Source organism: Gekko japonicus, unplaced genomic scaffold (genome assembly GCF_001447785.1).
Source record: "Gekko japonicus isolate JY-2015 unplaced genomic scaffold, Gekko_japonicus_V1.1 scaffold528, whole genome shotgun sequence".
NCBI classification, from domain to species: domain Eukaryota; kingdom Metazoa; phylum Chordata; class Lepidosauria; order Squamata; family Gekkonidae; genus Gekko; species Gekko japonicus.
In genome coordinates, this window is record NW_015170290.1 from 658,913 (window position 1) to 678,544 (window position 19,632).

Genomic DNA, 19,632 nt, shown 5'->3' on the forward strand with positions numbered 1-19,632 from the left:
AACGTGCAGGCGTCGAGGTCCTTTGGGGACAGCAACCTCTCGGCCAGGGACACGACGGCGGTGCCACAGGAGGCCAGGAGGAAACCTCGTTTCTTGCCGTCGTCCGTGATGTCGCAGAAGGCAAGCGCTGACTTGACGCCCCGGACCCAGGCTGGCCAGTCTTGCGGACGGGTCATGTCAAAGGGCGGCTGCGGCCCGAATCCTGGAGTGGTTGCCATTGTGCGCGTCGGAGCGGATCTTTAAGAGGAACGGCCTTGGCGGCTCGCTGCGTGCTCTTGGTCCCCTCGGCGACGGCCCGGCTCAGTTGCGGCCGAATCCCACCTTCGTCGCCACTATTGTGTAGTGGGTTGCCGCATGGAGAAACGACAGACGACGACGTAGTGCATAGCACGCTTTATTAGGTACAGAACAAGATGGGGGACAAACGGCCCGGGGGTCAACTATATACATCCCTGGGGACACACCCCTGGTCACCATTGGTGGGTTTGAATCTCCCGCCACGGATCCCATTGGCTCCCCCAGTGGAGGGACTAGGAGCATAGTCCCTATTGTTGTTCCAGAGTCAAGCTCTGGCAGCTCTGGCTGGCCGCTGGCCCCCGGTGGCAGTCAGCATACACAACACATGCCCTATCAGATGTTACATATAGGACAGGCTCCTTAGCTTAGAATGGTATAGCGCTCTACAGAGTGATCAGCTGTCCAGGCCAGCACATGGCAATGGCCACTGCTTCCGGACCTCAGTTAAGAGTTCTGTCTGCTCTGATAGATTCAGCACAAAAGAGAGTTTACTCCTTGCTTGACCCAGTCAGGCCAGATCAAGGGAACTTTTCCTTAAGTCTCCAGAAATTACTTCCTGAAGTCTTTCTAGTCTTAATTCCTGGAGGAGTCTCTGTTCACTGCTTGGGGTCAGGGGGGACTTGCCTATCCAATTGTCTTTAGCTGAAGCTATTAGCATGTCTTATGAGGTAGCTGAAGTGAGATGGGAAAGCTATTGTATTGACTTCCCCCTTCTTGCCTGTTGTCTGCCCACAGAGAAAAACTTTTAAAACCTCCTGATTAAGGTTTTATTCAGGTTAGACCTCTACCCCCAAAATGCATTTCTTCACAGAAGCTCTTGACCTTTGGAAAACAAGTTCCTTGCTCCTGGTTTCTGACTGTCAAAATCAAAGTCAGGTCAAGGGAACCTCAACATATACATTACAAACCAGGCCAAAGATTAGGGATGTATATCCAAATACACCCCCCCCCCCTATAATCAAAGTACAGCAATGGCATTTGGATTCTTATCTAGATGCACATATGAATGTGATAGCTACAGTCCCAGGCATCTTCAGTTGAAGGATCTCAGCAGCTGTTGGAGGAACCTTTGTCTGTGGGTTCAAGTAGATGTGATTAAAACCACAAATACCAAGCTGTCTATGAAATGACAATAGCAGGCTTGAGCATCTTCAATTTGCTTCACAGTGATGTGGAGAAAAAAGTAGACCTTTAACCGTCCGGCTTCCTCACTGAATAATGGGTGCTTGACCTGATGTCCATCCAGAACCAGGTCCATCAAGTCCAGATTCCAGGTATACCGGCCATTGAAAAAAGCGGAGGTAGACCTGATCTCCAGAGTCTGAGTGCCAGATCTACTGCTCTTTTTTAATATTGTAATGAGTGGTACACCCAGAGTCAGGACTTGGTCTACCATCCATTATAAACAGCTGATAATCCTAACAAATCCTGCAATTTGGAGAGATAAGTATTGAGAATCCTGAAATTTCATGAGTGCCTTGCTTTGTTTCAGATACTTCTTACCTGACATGAAACAGGGCACTGTTTTATTTATTTTAATTTTTAATTAGCAATGATTAAAAATACGCAGAAGACCACAGTGTAAAATCACAATTAGGACTGAAAAACTAAAACAGAAATATCCAAATGCACACCTCTAGTTTATATTAATAACAAGCAATAGTACAGTGTTCTGCAATTTGGCATGGCTTCTTGAAGAGACAATCTTCCACTAGAAAAAAGGTACATGGAGTCTTGGCGGTATCTCAGAAGCTGAATGGGAGCAAATGAGCTTTAAAGGGGCTGATCTCCCATATCCTCCATTCCAATATGAATGAATGTAGATTTGCGGTCAAAGACCATTATTCATAGGAATACATTCTTATAAAAGGCCAAAGAGATTCATTCCAGCACAGAAAATATGTTTGGTCAAAAAAACCTTAAAATATTTATAAAATATAATAATCCAAAAAAATCTAAGATACATCTAAAATGTCTAGTATATATAAAATGATTACCAGTCATACAAATAAAAGACTATACATAATCATGCTCCTTATTGTGGAATTTTACCAGGTACTCCATTCCAGTAGCTTCTTTCATGTGGGTAAAAAGCATCACATGTAGGGGTGTTTGATTACCTGCTGCTTCAGCCCATATTGTTTCCACCAGTGGCTATCAGACAGCCGATTAATCAACAGGCTGTTTGCATTCTGTTCACATCTATTCATGTTACTTGCAGCCACCAGAAGCCAACTCCCAGTCGATGAGGGATCATCTGGCATTTGGCTTCTGATCTCCTGCTGGATAAATTTTGCTGTGTACCCAATAAAGTACTGTAGAGGGCAGAACTGGGAGTTTTCTCTCAGCTGAATGCAGAGATTAGCTGGAAGTTAGGTTCTCCTGATCTCCCAGTCTGGAAAATTTGCTGCGTCCCAGCCACATTGAGATGCATCAAATGGGCCGGGGAAACCAGAAGCCCAGCTGATTCCCATTTTCTTCTTTTCACCCCTAATTGTTTGCCAAAGCAGTAGGACTCATGTGGGGAGAAATGAAAGATCATTGGTTTCTCTGTGCCTGAAATTGACAGCTCGGCTGAGGAAAACAGCAGTGATCTACTCCTATCCTCTGCAACCCAAATTCACAGCTTTGGCAGTGGGGACAGAAGCAATCCACTTCTACCTCTGCAACAGAGAGTCTGGGCTGAGAATAGGAGTAGATCCCTGTCTTCCAACCCAGCAGCTTGCATTGCATGTGAACAGGGGCAATCTGCTTCTATGCAGCCCAAGGTTTATGGGGTAGGGAGAACAGTATTCCCCCATGTTCTCAGTTTGGGTGAGGGTGGAAGAAACAGACAGCTTCTTCACCCCACCCGCCCCAGGGTGTTCATCTTGGACTGCAGAGAATAGAACAGATTGCACATGTTCTCTTGTAGCCCAGTCTGTAAGTCCATTTTTAATGTGTTGGTTTGTTTGCAAAGTTTATATCATGGCTTTCTGATCTCACATGGGCCACCATTTAATTTAAACAATTTAAAACATACATGATAAGATCACATTTTAAAACCATTACAATCACACACCCTAAAAAAGCACACATAATTAAAACAATTAAAAACAGAGTTAAAATACATACAAGACATCAGTTTTGGCTAGAAAAAGATCAGTGGTTTCCTAAAATGGATTGAATGGGCTGTAAACAATAGGCGCAATCTACACCTAATCTTTGCAGCCGAAGGAACCAGTTTGGGAGGAGATAAGCTGTATGGATTGTAGAGAACAAGAGCAGCCTGTTGCTTTTCTAATGAAACCAAAGTTGACAGTTTGGGCAGGGGGGAATACACTGATCATTCCTGTTCTCTCCACCCCAAGCTTCTCCCTATGTTTCAGCCTGGCTGGAAATGAGAGAAGCTGGGTGGTGGGGGTAGAGAACTGACAGAGAATCTCAGTTGATGTTGGTGTTTGACCTCTCTCTTTAAACTACCTGCAATAAGTTTGGGAGGACGTTTCCATTCAAGTCGTTCATTGGGAGATGAACCATTGCGTGATAAGCTCACCTCTATTCATGTCAGGCAAACAATGTATGTTCAGCTGGCAAAACACATTCTCCATGAAATTCACAATATCCCTAGTCATGTTGTGGGGAGGTGAAAAGAACCCAGCTTCTGTCTCTAAGGCCAATCCTGGCATGATGCACCTATGTCAGATTGTTTATTTAGGAAGTTGGTGTGTCCTCTCGCCTGAGACCTGCTCTAGCTCTACCATATAAAAGACAATATAACAATAAAATTATGAAAGCAATAAGTGTGACCATTATTAATGCTGAATAATAAAGCAGACATTAAAACAATGTTCAGCAGCCTAAAACATTATTCGTCAAGGAGCTCTCAGGTTATCTGAACAGTAGAGGAGTAAAGGCTCCATGTACGCCAATCCCAAGCCCCTTAGGGCCTTAAAGGTAAGAATCAGCATTTTGAGTTGTGCTCAGAAACAAATGGGTGCCTGTTGCAGGTCTTTCTGCACAAATGGATCTAGAACAGCCAATTACAGCCTCTCACTTTATTCCAAAGCTTCCCATCACTTCAGCAGACAGGTCTGAGTGTGAAAATTGATGTATTGGTATAAGGAAAGCCGTAGTGCACTCAGCTCCACAGGGAAATATCTGCTAGTCAGCCATACAATTGCTGACTATTTAACATACAAGGAAAGGAAATCTTTCATTTAGTGTGTGTAGTCAGCCCATCTCTTCAACATTTGGTCATGAATTCTGATTGCCAGTGTGCCTGTTCTGTGCAAACAGGTACCCTTCTTACATTACTTACAGAGCCAATCTAAGGGAAACTGTAAAGAAAGTGCAGTTTCCTCACAGTGGTATAATAAAGATGTCCCTGCATTGACAATTCTAAGCTTCCACATCAGCAGAAGTTAATGAAGAAATCACAGTTGCCTTGTAATTCTTTTTCTGAGGAAGTTGTTTGGGATATTCTTAGTACTTAGTGCTATTAAAATAAAGCTAAAACTTGCAAACAGAATACAAAGTACTTGTCCAGATTTCCAGCAGAGTAAAAGCTGGGATGCCTCTTTTTTGGGTTTTAATCTAAAACTTTTTACTTTGCTTTGCTTTATGGTAACACAACTCCTGTTACTCTATTTATGAATTTTTGATGGACAGTTTATCTAATGAAATGCAATAGGGTGGTGTATATTCTGTCAATGGTGGTCATTCTTTAGTGATGGGAAGTCTCAGATTGGATGCAAAGTAGCTCTTTAATAAGGCACTCCTACCTGCACAATGGGGAGATCACAGTTACTGCAGATTTCCCCTTGATCTTCAGTTCCAACCCATACTGCATTCCACATCAATGTTAAGGTCATGCAGGGGGGCTGTAGGTGACATAGGAAGACAAGAAAGGTCTGTTCCATGATTCTTTTGATCCTCCCAGCAGTGTATGATATACTTTTGAGTGGGGGGGAAATTCTCTTGAAGTATACATAATGCCTAAATATATTGGACACAATATAAAAATGTTAGGTCTAAGGGCCAATTCACATATATGCCTCTTCAAAAACTTTTGACCAGACATGTACTGGGAGTTAACCACTGGGAATTTAATTCCTAGACACACTCATGCCTAATCCAGATTAGGACCATGGAATCTGGGAAGGTAAGGTTTAAATGTACCCCTTGTGCTGTTTTTCCAAACTGAAAAGGCCCTTAGGCACTTCTGTTTGCCCTGTGGGAGCGATGTACATGGTTTTTTTTGTTTGTTTTTTATGTACATGTAACTACCAGTACAGTTATGTTTACCTAAAAGTCAAAAAGCAGAGCCCTGGGAAGTCAGGAAAATGGTGCAGGATGAAGGCTGTCAGACTCCTGCAGCAATCAGTTCCCAACAACTTTCATTAAAGTAGTTTATTGAGACATTGAGAGTATGCAGATATCTTAACCATTTCATGTTAGAACTGAAGAAAAGTACATGCAGCAAGCGGATATACATTATTCAAGGAGGCCCCCTGATGGCCCAGGGCCAATCAGGGATCAGGTAGAAGCCCACCAAAGTAACGTGCTACTTTTCCCAGGAGAAATACTACACCAGGCACTGAAGGTCATACAGCAATAATAGAAACACAGACAACACAGCAGAAATGAAACTAAACATTCCAGAGTCACCCCACTCCCATGGCAGCCAGGGCTTAAGAAAGACCTAGCTGACAAAGGCTTAAGTCTTTTCTTCTTGTGAGCAGGTTGTGATATGAAACAGGTTCACCCATGTCTGGAACTTAAGTTTCCAGCAGGGAACTTCCAGAATAGATCTGCTGAAAGTTCCCAAGGAGGACACAAGGACTATATAATGTGTGAATCAGCAATAATGCATATTGGGATGAGTAGGTTTTAAGTCTATGGTTGAACATTTAGGTGTTTTTGGTATAATGACTGTATCTACACAATAAAGCCAGTTGCTAACATTCCATCACCTTCTAATGTGACCAGGAAACTGAATTCATTACAGGGCTGTGCAGAGAGGGGCTGGCATGCTTCTCAATAGCTACCACTGGGCTTCATGGAAAAAAGTGAACATAATTTATACAGTGAAAGGTTGATCCAGTCAGCTGATCCCAGAATCACTAGAAGCAAGTGTTGTCCCCATCCCAACAGTGTCTCTGAGTGTCTTAGTTCCCCATATTTGACAATGGCTTGTCATTCATCCCTGAGGGGAAAACTAAAGTGTTGCATTTGTAGGAATGGTTATGATGGTAGACTGAGAACGGAAAGGAACCCTCTATCCCTTCCCTACTGGTTGAACTAGATGGTTGCAAAGAGGCAGCCATGTTAGCAAAATAAAACAAAAGTTCAGTGGTATCTTAATGACTAACAATATTTACCTCAATATGAGCTTTCATGAGAAACAGTTCACTTCTTCAGAAACAAGCCCAGGAACAAACCATGCAGACCAAAATGCTATTTTTTGCCCCATCTACACTTGGGCAATACTGTCACAAGACCTAATAATATGGGCTACATCAACCTGGGCGCACCCACTTTAAATCATCCAATTTAATATATGCCATCATGTGCCAACAATGCCCTTCTGCTGTCTACATTGGGCAAATATATTGGTCTTTATGTAGTAGAATCAATTAATACTGTTATATACCTGGTAGTCACTGTTCTACAAAAAAGAACTTTAAACAGTGTATACAATATTAAAGTGCTGAGTTAGAACTCATCAAGAAATTAAATACTGTATGCCATCCTGCCTTAAACAGAGACTTGGATTTCCTTACTCACTACAATTGCTAATAGCTCTACAGAACCCACTTATTAGAAATTTTAATTGGCCATTCTAACATTCTTACATTCTAAATTGGCCAGTTTAGCAGACTATAACTTTGTGTCGATATCAGTTAATTTTCACTTAAACTTTTTATCCTGCTTCATAACTTCACTAATCTGCTTGAATTTACTTCTCTCACCATCCATTATGTGTAACTGTCAATTTTCTTGATTTATGACTTTATTCACACCTAACCTTTCTACTTCAGCTCCTCCCCCCTTACATTAATAATGTACACTTGAAAGATTCATGACAGAATTCATACTAGGCCTCAGCTTCTCTCCCTCCCCTCCCCTCCCCTCCCCTCCCCTCCTGGTAATCCCCACAAGAAGAATCTCCAGTATGATTTCCCTGTCACATATCTGAAAATGTGAGCTGTCACTCCACCTGGATCTATCAAAAAATGTATAAAAACAAATTAGATAGGCCTTTGGGTAGCTATCAATAACTATCAGAATATTATAAACATTATGGCAACTTTAAATATGAATCTCTAATTTTTTTCTATAGTCATTGAGTCTCCTGGTTTATTGTAGCCATTGAAACTACTCCATTCAGGGAGCTGCATTCAGTGATCTCGTCTGGTTTAAGGCAGCTTCATTTCCTGCTTAAGTGAATGACAGACTTCAGTCATGCTGGGACCACCTGTCACATGATCCTGTGATACAAAAGTCTCCTAAATGATCCATATATGTAAAGCAGCTATGAAGCATTAGAACTGTAACTTTTTTACAAACGTTTGCTCAATTGACAAAGAAAGATTGGAAGTAAATTTTAAGCACCAAAAAGACTCATGCTAAAAGAGAAATATTCATTTCTACATATAATAATAAGTGACATAAATAACTTTGTTGATTTTTAGTAGCTATGTTTTGATGTAACACACATTTTTTGTTTTATTGCTAGATCGGGGCTGCTAGCCTTAGGAAAGCCTTTAGACAGAGAAAGCACTGATCGCTACATTTTGATTGTTACAGCCTCAGATGGCCGACCAGATGGGGTAAGTTTTTTGCAAAAATGTAAGAGCGTGTTTGGGGGTTTTTGAGGCCAAAATAATAGGGAGCTAAGAGCAGTGCAGCCATCTCACATTTGATTTGAGTCTTTCAATAATACTTCTATAACTTACATCAATTCCCCTTTATGTCAGAAAAGTTTCGTGCAGATGGTTCCACTGCACTACTTTGGAAGTACAGCACATATGCTCCAAGTGAAATGATTTGTGTCACATTCCCTGACCTCTCATTGTTCTATTACGGCCAGAACTCACACGGCACACTGTGAGTGGTTTCCCACGGGATGTATCTTATGACTGTTCCAGCTCATTGAGATCAGCTCCTTGCTTAGCATCTCACACATCATTTTTGAAAGTTCTCACTCCCACTGTGCGAAGCCATATCCTGAGATGCTTCTCTGCTCTGGAAAACCTTTTTTGTTGTTGTTTTCTTTTGTTTACTGAATCTCTTTTGAGAATCTTCACAGGACAAGACGTGACGTTTGTTCAATTTTTTAAAAAAAACACACCAGGGAAATCATTTTTAAAAATGTTTAGTGACAGATCACAAGGAAAATCATATGAAAGATTTCCTTCTGCTTGCAGTGAAAAACATATAAATTGGGTTATTTCCTAGAATCTTAGGAGATTTTGCTTTGTTGGCACAGTATGTTTATTGTCACTGGCCATAAAAATACTCTGCTAGTTATAGGAAGATGATCTTTCTGAATATTTTTTAGTAATTTTTCTTTTATTGCCCAATGTTTTGCTTTCCATTTGTTGTTAGCTTGTTCTATGGCTCCTTGCCTATGGCCCTTCTTTGAATCATGGGCTATCATTTCTGACCCCGTAAAGAGGTCTAAAATAATTCAAATATTGGTGAGCTGTTGCTTATTATATCAGGTTTGAGTAGCTTTTATTCTGCTAAAATTAAATGACCAGAACTAAAGCAATTGTGAACAGTGGGCTACAAATGCTGCTATTGCATGTCTGAACAAGCACAAAGCTCAGGATGACTAATAGCAAATTCTTTTCACTAAAGCTTTTGATGATCTTTCTGAAATGTTCTGTTCTTCGGTGACTTCATGCTGCAGAGTGAGGACCTAAACCCACTCAGTCACTTCCACCAATGTTCTGCCCTCTTCTCATACATGATTCTGATGTAACATTTTTCTGCTACGAAAGAATGCTCAAGAGGAGGGATTATAGACTACAAAAGTAATGTGGGAAACATATTTTGTTTAGAAAGCCATAAAGATTAAACTAGATCTCATACTGCTTTGCAAAGTTTTTGTAGACTTTGCATCTTGATTCTTCTGTAAAGAAAAAGGAGAATCAGTCATAAGATGGACGTATATAATACATGTTTATTCTGTTTAGAGCCTTTCCATGCCTTTCCTGACTGGCTCACAATGAGTTTTTTCCTCTAACAAACCTTATTTGCACAGGAAGAAAAATCGACTCAATATGCAAACTTCCGTATATTTATCCATGTCCCTTATCTTTATTACCTATTAAAATAGAATGTTTGGTGAATAGAAAAGTAACATGATAATATATGACTACCAGATGCATTTATAGGTGCCTCAGAAAGATTGTAATAAGCTGTGGAATAGGAACTCCTGCTTCACTTGCTTCTGACTAGCTAGTTAACTGTCACCGTGGTTACACCTTTTCACTGGAAAGGTCACATTTGCATCTTGGTTTCTAATTACCACTACACTCTGTTTTCAGCATCCACCTCCAATAACTAAGTAAAACAAAGTTTAGCTTCCCATTAGCAAGGTACCAGATCAAAGTATGTATCACACAAGTCATCTTCCAACCCTGGGAAACCACCATTTTAGGCCTCTAATGTACACCTTGTCAGTCCCATTTGCTAGCTGAGGCATGGATATGAATGGGCAACGACTGAGAAGGCTGTTTTTAAGGTACAATGGCACAGTTCCAGCTCTGGTCATGGGACAGCTAGCAGCTGTGGAAGGAAATGTGCATCTCCCCTAGGGATGCCACAAATTACATTGTTTGGCAGGCAAACTTACCTTGTGCAACACTCACAATCAGACTTTGAGCCAATCAGAGATATGTTTTGATTGCATAAAGAAACTTGAATAACTATCAAACAACTTTACAACTGCCTGTTGATCAAAAGGCAACTCACAGCAGATCAAGGGATCAGCTGGGAGTTCGTTCTTATCCAACCCACTCCATGGTAACATAACTACATCCTTACATTGCATATGGGAACTCTTCCCTCCACTCCATGTTGGGTAGAGAAAACAAACAACCATGTTTTGATCTCTCCATTACAAATGGGAGAAGAGAAAAAGCTTCCCTTTCTCCTTTTTTTTCTGCTGCCCAAGCAGACAGCTTGGGTAGGGACAACAGAAAACAGCTGGGCTTTGGGTCACCCTTTACACACACATGCACACAAATTGGCTGCATCTCACCAAGTCTGGGAATTAGTAGTATTTTCAGGATGGGAGCAAAGAAGAACTTGACTTCCAGCTGATCAGCAAGGAGTGGGCTCTACCCCCTAAAAGCTTCACTGAGTACAGAGCAAAATTTCCCCATCAAGGGATCAGAAGTCAATTCCCAGATGATCTCTTATGCAAGTAGCCTGGTCCTCTGGGTATATGTGAACAGGTTGACAACAGCTGAACAACCTGTCAGCTAGTTGGCTGCCTGATCACCAATGTGGACAGGGAAGTTAGCCAAAGTGGCAGGTGTTCAAACATCAGGAATCCCCACCCATACCAAAAAATGTACCTGATTTGTTTCCTTGTTGGGATATGAATACCTCACTTTTCTCCCCAAAGCAGCTTAGAAAGTTCTTTTGTCCTCATCCTTTTTATCCTCACAACAATCCTGTGAACTAAGTCACACTGAGAAAGAGTTAATGATCCAAGGTTATCCAATGAGCTTCAGTGACAGAGTGGGGATCAGGTCTCCCTGATCCTAATCCAGCACACAAACCACTGTACCACAGTGGCCTGCTTGATCGTTGTGATGCAGATGTAGGTGTGAACCCAGATGTGTATTTATACCCACATCAGTTTATATGCCGAAACCGACTGCTGGATAAGAGCACATGTGTGTATGGCTACCAATATATGGAGACACTGGTGCTGTTTATTCACAGTTGTGTTTATACTTGTATAAACTTTGCCTCTGAGCTTTGCCTACAATTTTTCTCTTCAGTTTCAATGTAATCTGTTATCTGTGTCTCAGACTGCATTTAAATCAATACATTGACTTAACATCAAAGCTAAGACCACTTTCTTTGTGAATTTCAGTAGGAGTTTATAATAGCATGATATCTGTTACAAAAGTCTTTGACTCGTTCAGTTGCTCCATTATTGGAAAGTACAGAAATACCTCTGGGAAGGGGAAAAGAGTGAGTGAGCTGAGAAGGTAAGAAAGGCAGAGATAGAGAAAGAACTGTGATGATACACAAAGAAAGGAGTGAGCACTGTAGGGTCAGAAAGACCTGCAGAGAGGGGAGACAGGAAAGCCGAAGTAACACAGAGATGCAGAAAGGCTTGTGCTGATGCTCACAGAATACCAGCTATTGTAGGGTGCCGAGCCCCAAAGCAGGTTTGCAGAGACCTCTTAATGGGGGAGGTGGGGAGGGGAGGGCAATTTGAAGATTGAATACAGTCCTATAGTGGTGCAGGGTCATGGAGAAGAGAGGTTGTATATTATAGGGAGCAGAGTGTAGTGAAGGGAGACAGAGATCTATTCTGTTCTAAAAGAGAGCACTATAAGACAGGAAAATGGAATTAAAGCATAAGAAGAGGAGGAGGAGGAGGAGGAGATTGGATTTATACCCCACCCTTCACTTGGAGTCTCAGAGCGGCTTACAAACTCCTTTCCCTTCCCCTCCCCACAACAGACACCCTGTGAGGTGGGTGGGGCTGAGAGAACTCTGACACAAACTGCTCTTTCAGGAACAGCTGTGCCAGAGCTTGTGACTGACCCAAGGTCACATCAGCAGGTGCAAGTGGAGGAGTGGGGAATCAAACCCGGTTCTCCCAGATTGGAGTCCACACACTTAACCACTACACCAAACTGGCTCTCTAACTGACCCTAAGAAAAGGACATACTGAATTAAAATTGCAGAAAAAATTATCCAGGTAGGCTGCCTTGAATAAACCTTTGTTTGTCTTAAAGTTGCCACTGGACTCCAAATTTGTTCTTTTTTCAATATAAACATTTTAAAAGATCTTAAAAGATGTGCAATGTAATGTGCAATGTAAATGCTATAAAATTTAAATTTTAAATATTGTTTCCACACAAAATCATGCAGTTGGTTGTCAAGGAGCTTAATTAAGTTGGTAAAATAGTAGATGTAGAGGTTGGCTGTTATCTTGAAAGCCAACGGAAACTATGGTGATGTCTGAAACGAAGAACAGTTCTCAAATGCTTGAGTGCTGGTTGAATTTTGAAAAACACAACTAGTCTATTCATATGAGCAGTGCTAATGTTTGAGAAGAGAGCAGTTGGGAGATTATCCTTTGCAGTAGCTCTCTGTTGTTGCCTTCATTCTTACTGCCTAGTCTGCCCTGCATTGGATAATGCTGTTAATAAAGGACAGGTAGGAAATTAAAGGAATCACAAGTGGGAATTAAGATTGCTGGGGAAAAGATCAACAACCTCAGATATGCAGACGATACCACTCTAATGGCAGAAAGTGGACCTAAAGAGCCTCTTGCTCAGAGTAAAAGAGGAGAGCGCAAAAGTGGGTTTGAAGCTCAACATCAAAAAAACTACGACCATGGCATCTGGCCCCATCACTCCTTGGCAAATAGAAGGGGAAGTCGTGGAAGTAGTGACAGACTTCACGTTCCTGGGATCCCAGATCACCGCAGACTGTGACAACAGCCATGAAATTAAAAGACGCCTGCTCCTTGGGAGGAAAGTGATGGCGAACCTAAACAGCATGATAAAAAGTAGAGACATCACCCTGCCAACAAAAGTCCGCATGGTCAAAGCAATGGTATTCCCAGTAGTCATGTATGGCTGCGAGAGTTGGACTATAAGGAAGGCCGAGCGCCGAAGAATAGATTATTTTGAACTATGGTGCTGGAGAAGACTCTTGAGAGTCCCTTGGACTGCAAGAAGATCAAATCAGTCAATCCTAAAATAAAACAACCCTGACTGTTCCCTGGAAGGCCAGATAATGAAACTGAAGCTCAAATACTTTGGCCACCAAATGAGAAGGGAGCACTCACTGGAGAAGACCCTGATGCTGGGAAAGACTGAAGGTCAAAGAAGACGGGGACGGCAAAGGATGAGATGGTTAGACAGTGTCATAGATGCAACAAACATGAAATTGAGCAAACTTCAGAGGATGGCGGAAAACCGGAGGGCCTGGCGAGATCTTGTCCATGGGGTCGCGAAGAGTCGGACTCGACTGTGCGACTGAACAGCAAGAAGGAAATTAGGCCTCTTGACCTTTTCCCTCTATGTCCTCTTATCAGCTGCATGACATCAAAAAGCCAGCAATTTATGCAGTGCTAGAAAGGCTATATACATTGAATGGCTGGTTGACAAACATCTTAAAAAGCATATAGACTTCACAAAAAAGGCATTCTTAGGTGTGATTGAAGGATTCCTGGGTTTTACTTTTTTAAAGACTAGATTAGGCAAGGCAGTCTTATGGGGTAAGCACTGTGATCTGCTTGCAAGGAAGAGCTACAGACAGCCATGTGATGTAGCGGGCTAGAACATTTCCCTGTCACCAGACCTGGGTTGTGATTACAGACACTGCTTAATCCAAAGCAGTTCCTGTGTTGCTGTTTACAGACTTCCATTTATAAAGGGCAAAGTATATGAAAATGGACAGGGTTGACACATCTTAGTCTCTGATGTACAACACTTTTGGATTAAAAAAAAACTTTTAGATTTGTAAACTCTTGGTAAAGAGATTATTATGCATATCTATAAGTATGTTAAAGTATCATCATCATCATCATCATCAATTCTGGCTTCAATTATAGGGCCAGAGACTTGAGTTTAAAACAAAAGAGGGTGCTGTCAGCTTTAGTTTGGCCCTTGGTTACCTAACTGATTTGAAGTTGAAGCAGGAGATGCTGACTCTGCACAGATAATCTTTCAGTGGGAAATGCTGATGTGGACATAGTTCTTCCTGAAGCTTGAATGCTGGGTAGATTCTTTATGCTAAATTGTGATATTCTGATAAATTGAAGAAGGACCAAAGGACTAGGTGTAGGCAAGGGTGAAATCTTGCTTTTTAAAATCTCTCTTGGCCTTTTTGGGCTTTAATGCTCCAAAAGTTCAGTTTCTTGGCCCCTCACAACTAGCAGACAGAAGCTACTCTCATGTTTGAAGACAAAATGGGAAAGAAAAGGGCCAACAAAGATGGAAGCTTGATACTAACAGGTGCCAGCCCTTATTTCCAATATCTCAGGTAGCACATCTGGAAAAGTCTCTGCATGAAAACCTGTAGAACTACTGCTAGGAAACAATACCAGGCTAGGGAGAGAGTGGCCAATGTAAAGCATCTTCCTATGTTTCCGTGCAAAACCTGTTTGAAACAGACTGGAATGGTTTGATAAAGCCTGCAGCTTCTTATTCACTACGGTCTATGATTTCTCAGTCATATCTTTTCCGTTTACTAAATCTACACATATTTTTATTGCAGTTCAGCTTTTAAATGGGTTATAAAACCAATTTGAATTTACTATGCCTCATGTGCTTCATGAGCGTTTTTGCTTTTTTTGCATTGACAGCAAAAATGGAGGTACATTTCTTCAAATGAAGACCTGATGCTCAGAAACAGCTGATGCAGTAAACCTGTATCTGGACTGTACCACTTCAGAGTGTGGGTGCTCACATGCTCGAAAAATTTCCCTAGACGTAGAGACACATAATGTCGGGGAGAATGACACGCTGCATTTCTATGTACAGATTTATTTATTTTTTTTACATAGAAGATCAATCCATGTAAACTCCCACGTAGTCATAAATTCTCCACTTCATTTTCTGTTTGTGATGGCTGAACTATTAGATATGGTGATAGCAGTTCTCTGCATTTAAATGTGGACCTGCATTGATAATAGTACTCCCAGCAGTGGGTTGGGAAATTCCTGGCTATTTGGGGGTGGAGCCTGGGGAGGGTGGAGTTTGGGAGGACAGAGAGTTGAACAGGGATATGATGTCATAAAGCCCACTCTCCAAAGCTGTCATTTCCCTCAAGAGCATTGACCTCTGTAGTCTGGACATCAGTTGTAATGCCAGCAGAACTCTACACCCCACCTGGAGGCTGGTGACCCTAACTGATCACATAGAAAGCAGGGGGTGAAAGCCCAATGTTAAGAGTAAGAGGGACAATGTGAGCTTGTCAGCTGCCTTCTGTGGCTTAACTTTCTTCAGTCTGTCACTTCAGGCACTTTTCTCCCAGGTTAGGATGACTACCACTGTAGAAGAAAAAGGTTTTTCAAGTGTGTTGGGAGGGGGGGACTGTGGAAATAGTGGCAACAGAAGGATTCCGTGACCCATTGGTGTAACCCTTTTGTTCTTAAAATTGGGGTCCCCTTGCCAGTTATATAGTTATATAGGAGCTGCAGTGGCTCAAGTGGTTAAGACGCTGAACTGCAGGCTGTGGAAGGTCAGTAGTTCAGCAGTTCGAGACCCGGGTGCCGCATGATGGAGTGAGCTCCCATCTCTAGTTCCAGTTCCTGCCAACCTAGCAGTTCGAAAGCAAGAAATTGCAAGTAGATAAATAGGTACCACTTCGGTGGGAAGGTAACAGCCTTGGTGTTTAAGTCATGCCGGCCACATGACCACGGAAACATCTTTGGACAGCGCTGGTTCTTCAGCTTTGAAACGGAGATGAGCACCGCAACCCTAGAGTCGGATTCGACTGGCTTTCGAGCAAGGGAAACCTTTACCTTTACCTGCCAGTTATACATGTAAGGATCACATGTAGAAAGTTGGTCTTCTCTGAGAACTAGGATGAAGTCAAGTGTTCCCCACCCCCTGCCCAGAACATTAAAGAAAGGAATTTATTCATCATCAAAAAGTCCTCTTCTATGAAAAGTAAGCAAACCAGTCTAATCTGGGTTAGAAGTTGAAGTGGAGTGTCATTGTGCAGAGGGAGTTCTTCATGCAAAATCTCAGCATTTCTAGGTATTGAAATGAATGGATCAGTACTAGTTTAGCCTAGACTTTCCTAGCAATCTTTCTCCCCGTGTCATGTGGAGCTTAAAAACTAGACGTGATTGCAAGATCCAGTTAGATCAGGGTCTGTTGGACTTCTCACTGAACTGAATTCTGCCAGTTTGGTGCAGTGGTTAAGTGCATGGACTCTAATCTGGGAGAACCGGGTTTGATTCCCCAATCCTCCACTTGCACCTGGCTGGATGACCTTGGGCAAGCCATAGTTCTGGCACAGCTGTTCTTGAAAAAGAGCAGTTTCTGTCAAGAGCTCTCTCAGCCCCACCTACCTCACAGGGTGTCTGTTGTGGGGAGTGGAAGGGAAAGGAGTTTGTAAGACGCTTTGAGACTCCTTTGGGTAGTGAAGGGTAGGATATAAATCCAATCTCTTCTTCTTATTATTAAAGACCTTCTGGTTAGCATTCTGACCAACTTTGACTATGAGCGTTGATCTTGGTACTATAGAAATCAGCCTAGCTGGGAGGAAAGATCTAAAGTGATAAACTAAGCCACAAGCAGGGAAATGACAGGATTCAGCTCATATCTCCAGACCATTCCCATTTACTCTTAAAAGTGTTTTTCAGTCTCCACAGGCACTGGGGAAAAATGGGTTTAAAGGTAGAACTGGTGAATCCTTCCATCTCTGCTTCACTGAAGTTTGTGAACCTTAACAGAAGATCTTTTGATCAGATCCTCAAGAGTGGGAAGGGACTGAATTCTTCATGGGATGACCTGTGGAAATCCAGTCTTCCTTTTCAAATTTTGAAACATAGATTCTGAATTCACAATTTGATGAATTTAAGCATTTTAGACAGTCTCAATAATCACTATTGTCAAGGGGCATTTCTTGTTTGATTAATGTTGATTAGGATTAATTAATCCTAGCTGAATAATGTTAATACTCTTCTGTACACCTAAAAGGCATGGTAAGCTATTTGAATACTGGTTCTGGGCCGAGGAACACATTGTGGTTTTTTTTTTAGCATGGTCAGTTTGGATGTGGTAGAAGAGAGCTAGGTGGTATAAAACTTTGCCATGACAGTGAAATTATATGTGACCTCTGACAAGTTTAAGAAATAACACCCTTGCCTTCCTCCATATTTTCTGCTTTATGTTAGCCTCCTTGTGCTTGGAAAATGTGAGAGATTTATAATAAATCCAATCAGAAAGTGTTGTTTTCTTAGACCACCCTGATGTCACATAGATTTCATTATTCTGTTATTATATTGCATTGTTGACTATGCTAAATATGTAGCATATTTTAATATGTAGAAGAACACTCAGATTGTAATTGTATCCTTTTATTTACAGACATCAACTGCTACAGTGAATGTAGTTGTAACGGATGTAAATGATAATGGCCCAGTCTTTGATCCTTTTCTTCCTAAGAACGTTACAGTACAAGAAGAGGAAGCCAATGCATTTGTTGGTCAAGTAAGGGTAAGTTTAGCATAGTGACTTGCAAGATTATACAATTTGGTTTAAACGTCATTCAGAACCAGGGCTTAATTAAACTAGTTGTGATTATGAGACATCAATATCTGATTTAAACACCTTTGTTAATCTTTTGCAAACTGTCTCTCACATTTCAGCCATGAAACAAGGTTCACGTTATAAACTTTCCGGAATGCAAAATGCGCCCTGGTTTTTAAAAAATGCTGAATTAGTAACACAGTGACAATCACAGGAGTTGCTGGAAATTCCGTGTCTTCTGGTATTATCCAGATAGAGCAGCCATGTAGGTAGTGTGTGAATCATGTGGTGCCTTCCTATACACATGTCATCTAGCCTCCAGAAAAGCTGATGGTGGCATGTAAAGGAAGCCTTCATTCATTCCATCTGCACTGTTCCTCAATCCAAATGTTGCTAGACCATTGGGAGAATGCACCATAGGGAAGTGGGTCCCATATTGTTCCTAAAATGTTTGAGTCAGACAAAGATCTTGCCATTGTGGTGTATGTCCTAGTAACATCTAGATTAGGTTGCTGCAGTGCACTCTCCATGGGGCTGCCCTTTACAGAATAGGGACGGGCACAAACCACCTGACAAAATAAAGTTTGTGATGGATTTCTGCTGGTTCACACTTCACAAAGCAAAGTTCATGGCAGGTCAAGCAGCACAAACATTCCACAAACTTTCAAGCAGTTTGTGGAGATTTGTGCCAGTTTGTGAATGGATACATTTCCAGACAGACAAAATATATACCAAGCTTCAAAGCAACGGGGGGGGGGGTCCTCCAGCCTTGGAAAAACTGTTGTCAGTTTCAAACTAGCCATGTCAGTTTCAAGAGGTCTCCCCCCTCCCTTTTGCTGGCATTCTTGTCTTGCACAGAGCTTGCAAATCCTACCTTCCTTCCTTGGATTTGTGACTTTGCTTTGAGATCAGTCCTTTTAAGCTTACAATGCCGGTGCTGCTGGGTTCTGCTGGGCACTCTGTGATTGCACTGGTACTGCTTGGTACTTGGTTCTGCTGGACTTGGAAAAATGCCCCTCTTACTTGGATTGTGATTGAGGTGTCAGTTCCACCTTGCACTGGGTTCTCCTGACCTTGCAAAAATGCCTCCTTTCTTGGATTGTGATTGAGCTGGCATTGCCCCATTGGCACTGCATTCTGCTAGGCACTATTATATTGCACTGGTTCTGCTGGGCTTCCAGCCACCACCACCCCACTTGGATTGTGATTCTGCACTTCACATCAGTCCTGTTGTCTGGGTTCTACTGGGCATTCTGTGATTGCACTGGTACTGCTGGGTACTCTGTACATTGTACTGCTTCTTCTGGGCTTGCAAAAATGCCCCCCACCTTCAGTTTCTACTGTTGAGATTCTCTGGTTTGACCTTCGTCCTGTTGGGTTTGCACTACCACAGTGGCACTGGTTCTGCTGGGTTTGCAAAAAATCCCCCCTTGCCCTCAGTTTCTGCTGTACAGATTCTTGGGGACTTTGATTATGTTCTGCTGGGCTTCTATTGCCGTTGCATTTTTTGCTGGGTTTTGTTCCTTTATTGGAAATGGAGGATGGGGGCACCTTCTTTGGGGGTCTGTAAGTCCAACCTCATAAATCTGATCCTCGCCAAACTTGGATGGCAGATAAAATAGAGTCAGTCAGAGATCCCCTGTGAGTTTGGTGTCTGTAGCATTTTGTTCCTAAAAGTTCCTAATAGTTCATGGTTTGCAAACCGGGCATGCCACGAACCACAAAGCAAACTACATTTTACCAATTCATTCCTATCCCTTGTCCAAAAGCTACAGTTGATACAGAATACTGCAGCCATATCACTCCAGTCTTGTTCCATCTACACTGGCTTCCAGTTTGCTTCTGGGTTCAATTCAAGGTGCTGGTATTGATCTTT

The 19,632-nt window shown here is 42.0% G+C and overlaps 1 protein-coding gene across 1 annotated transcript in view; it reads left to right on the forward strand.

Moving 5' to 3' along the window:
- Positions 1-19,632, forward strand: part of LOC107116036 (protocadherin-15-like) — a 456,694-nt gene that overhangs the window by 202,701 nt on the left and 234,361 nt on the right. The window contains exons 11-12 of the mRNA XM_015417887.1: positions 8,018-8,111; positions 17,595-17,723. Of these exons, the coding sequence (XP_015273373.1) occupies positions 8,018-8,111; positions 17,595-17,723 (223 nt within the window). The remainder of the gene's footprint in view (positions 1-8,017; positions 8,112-17,594; positions 17,724-19,632) is intronic.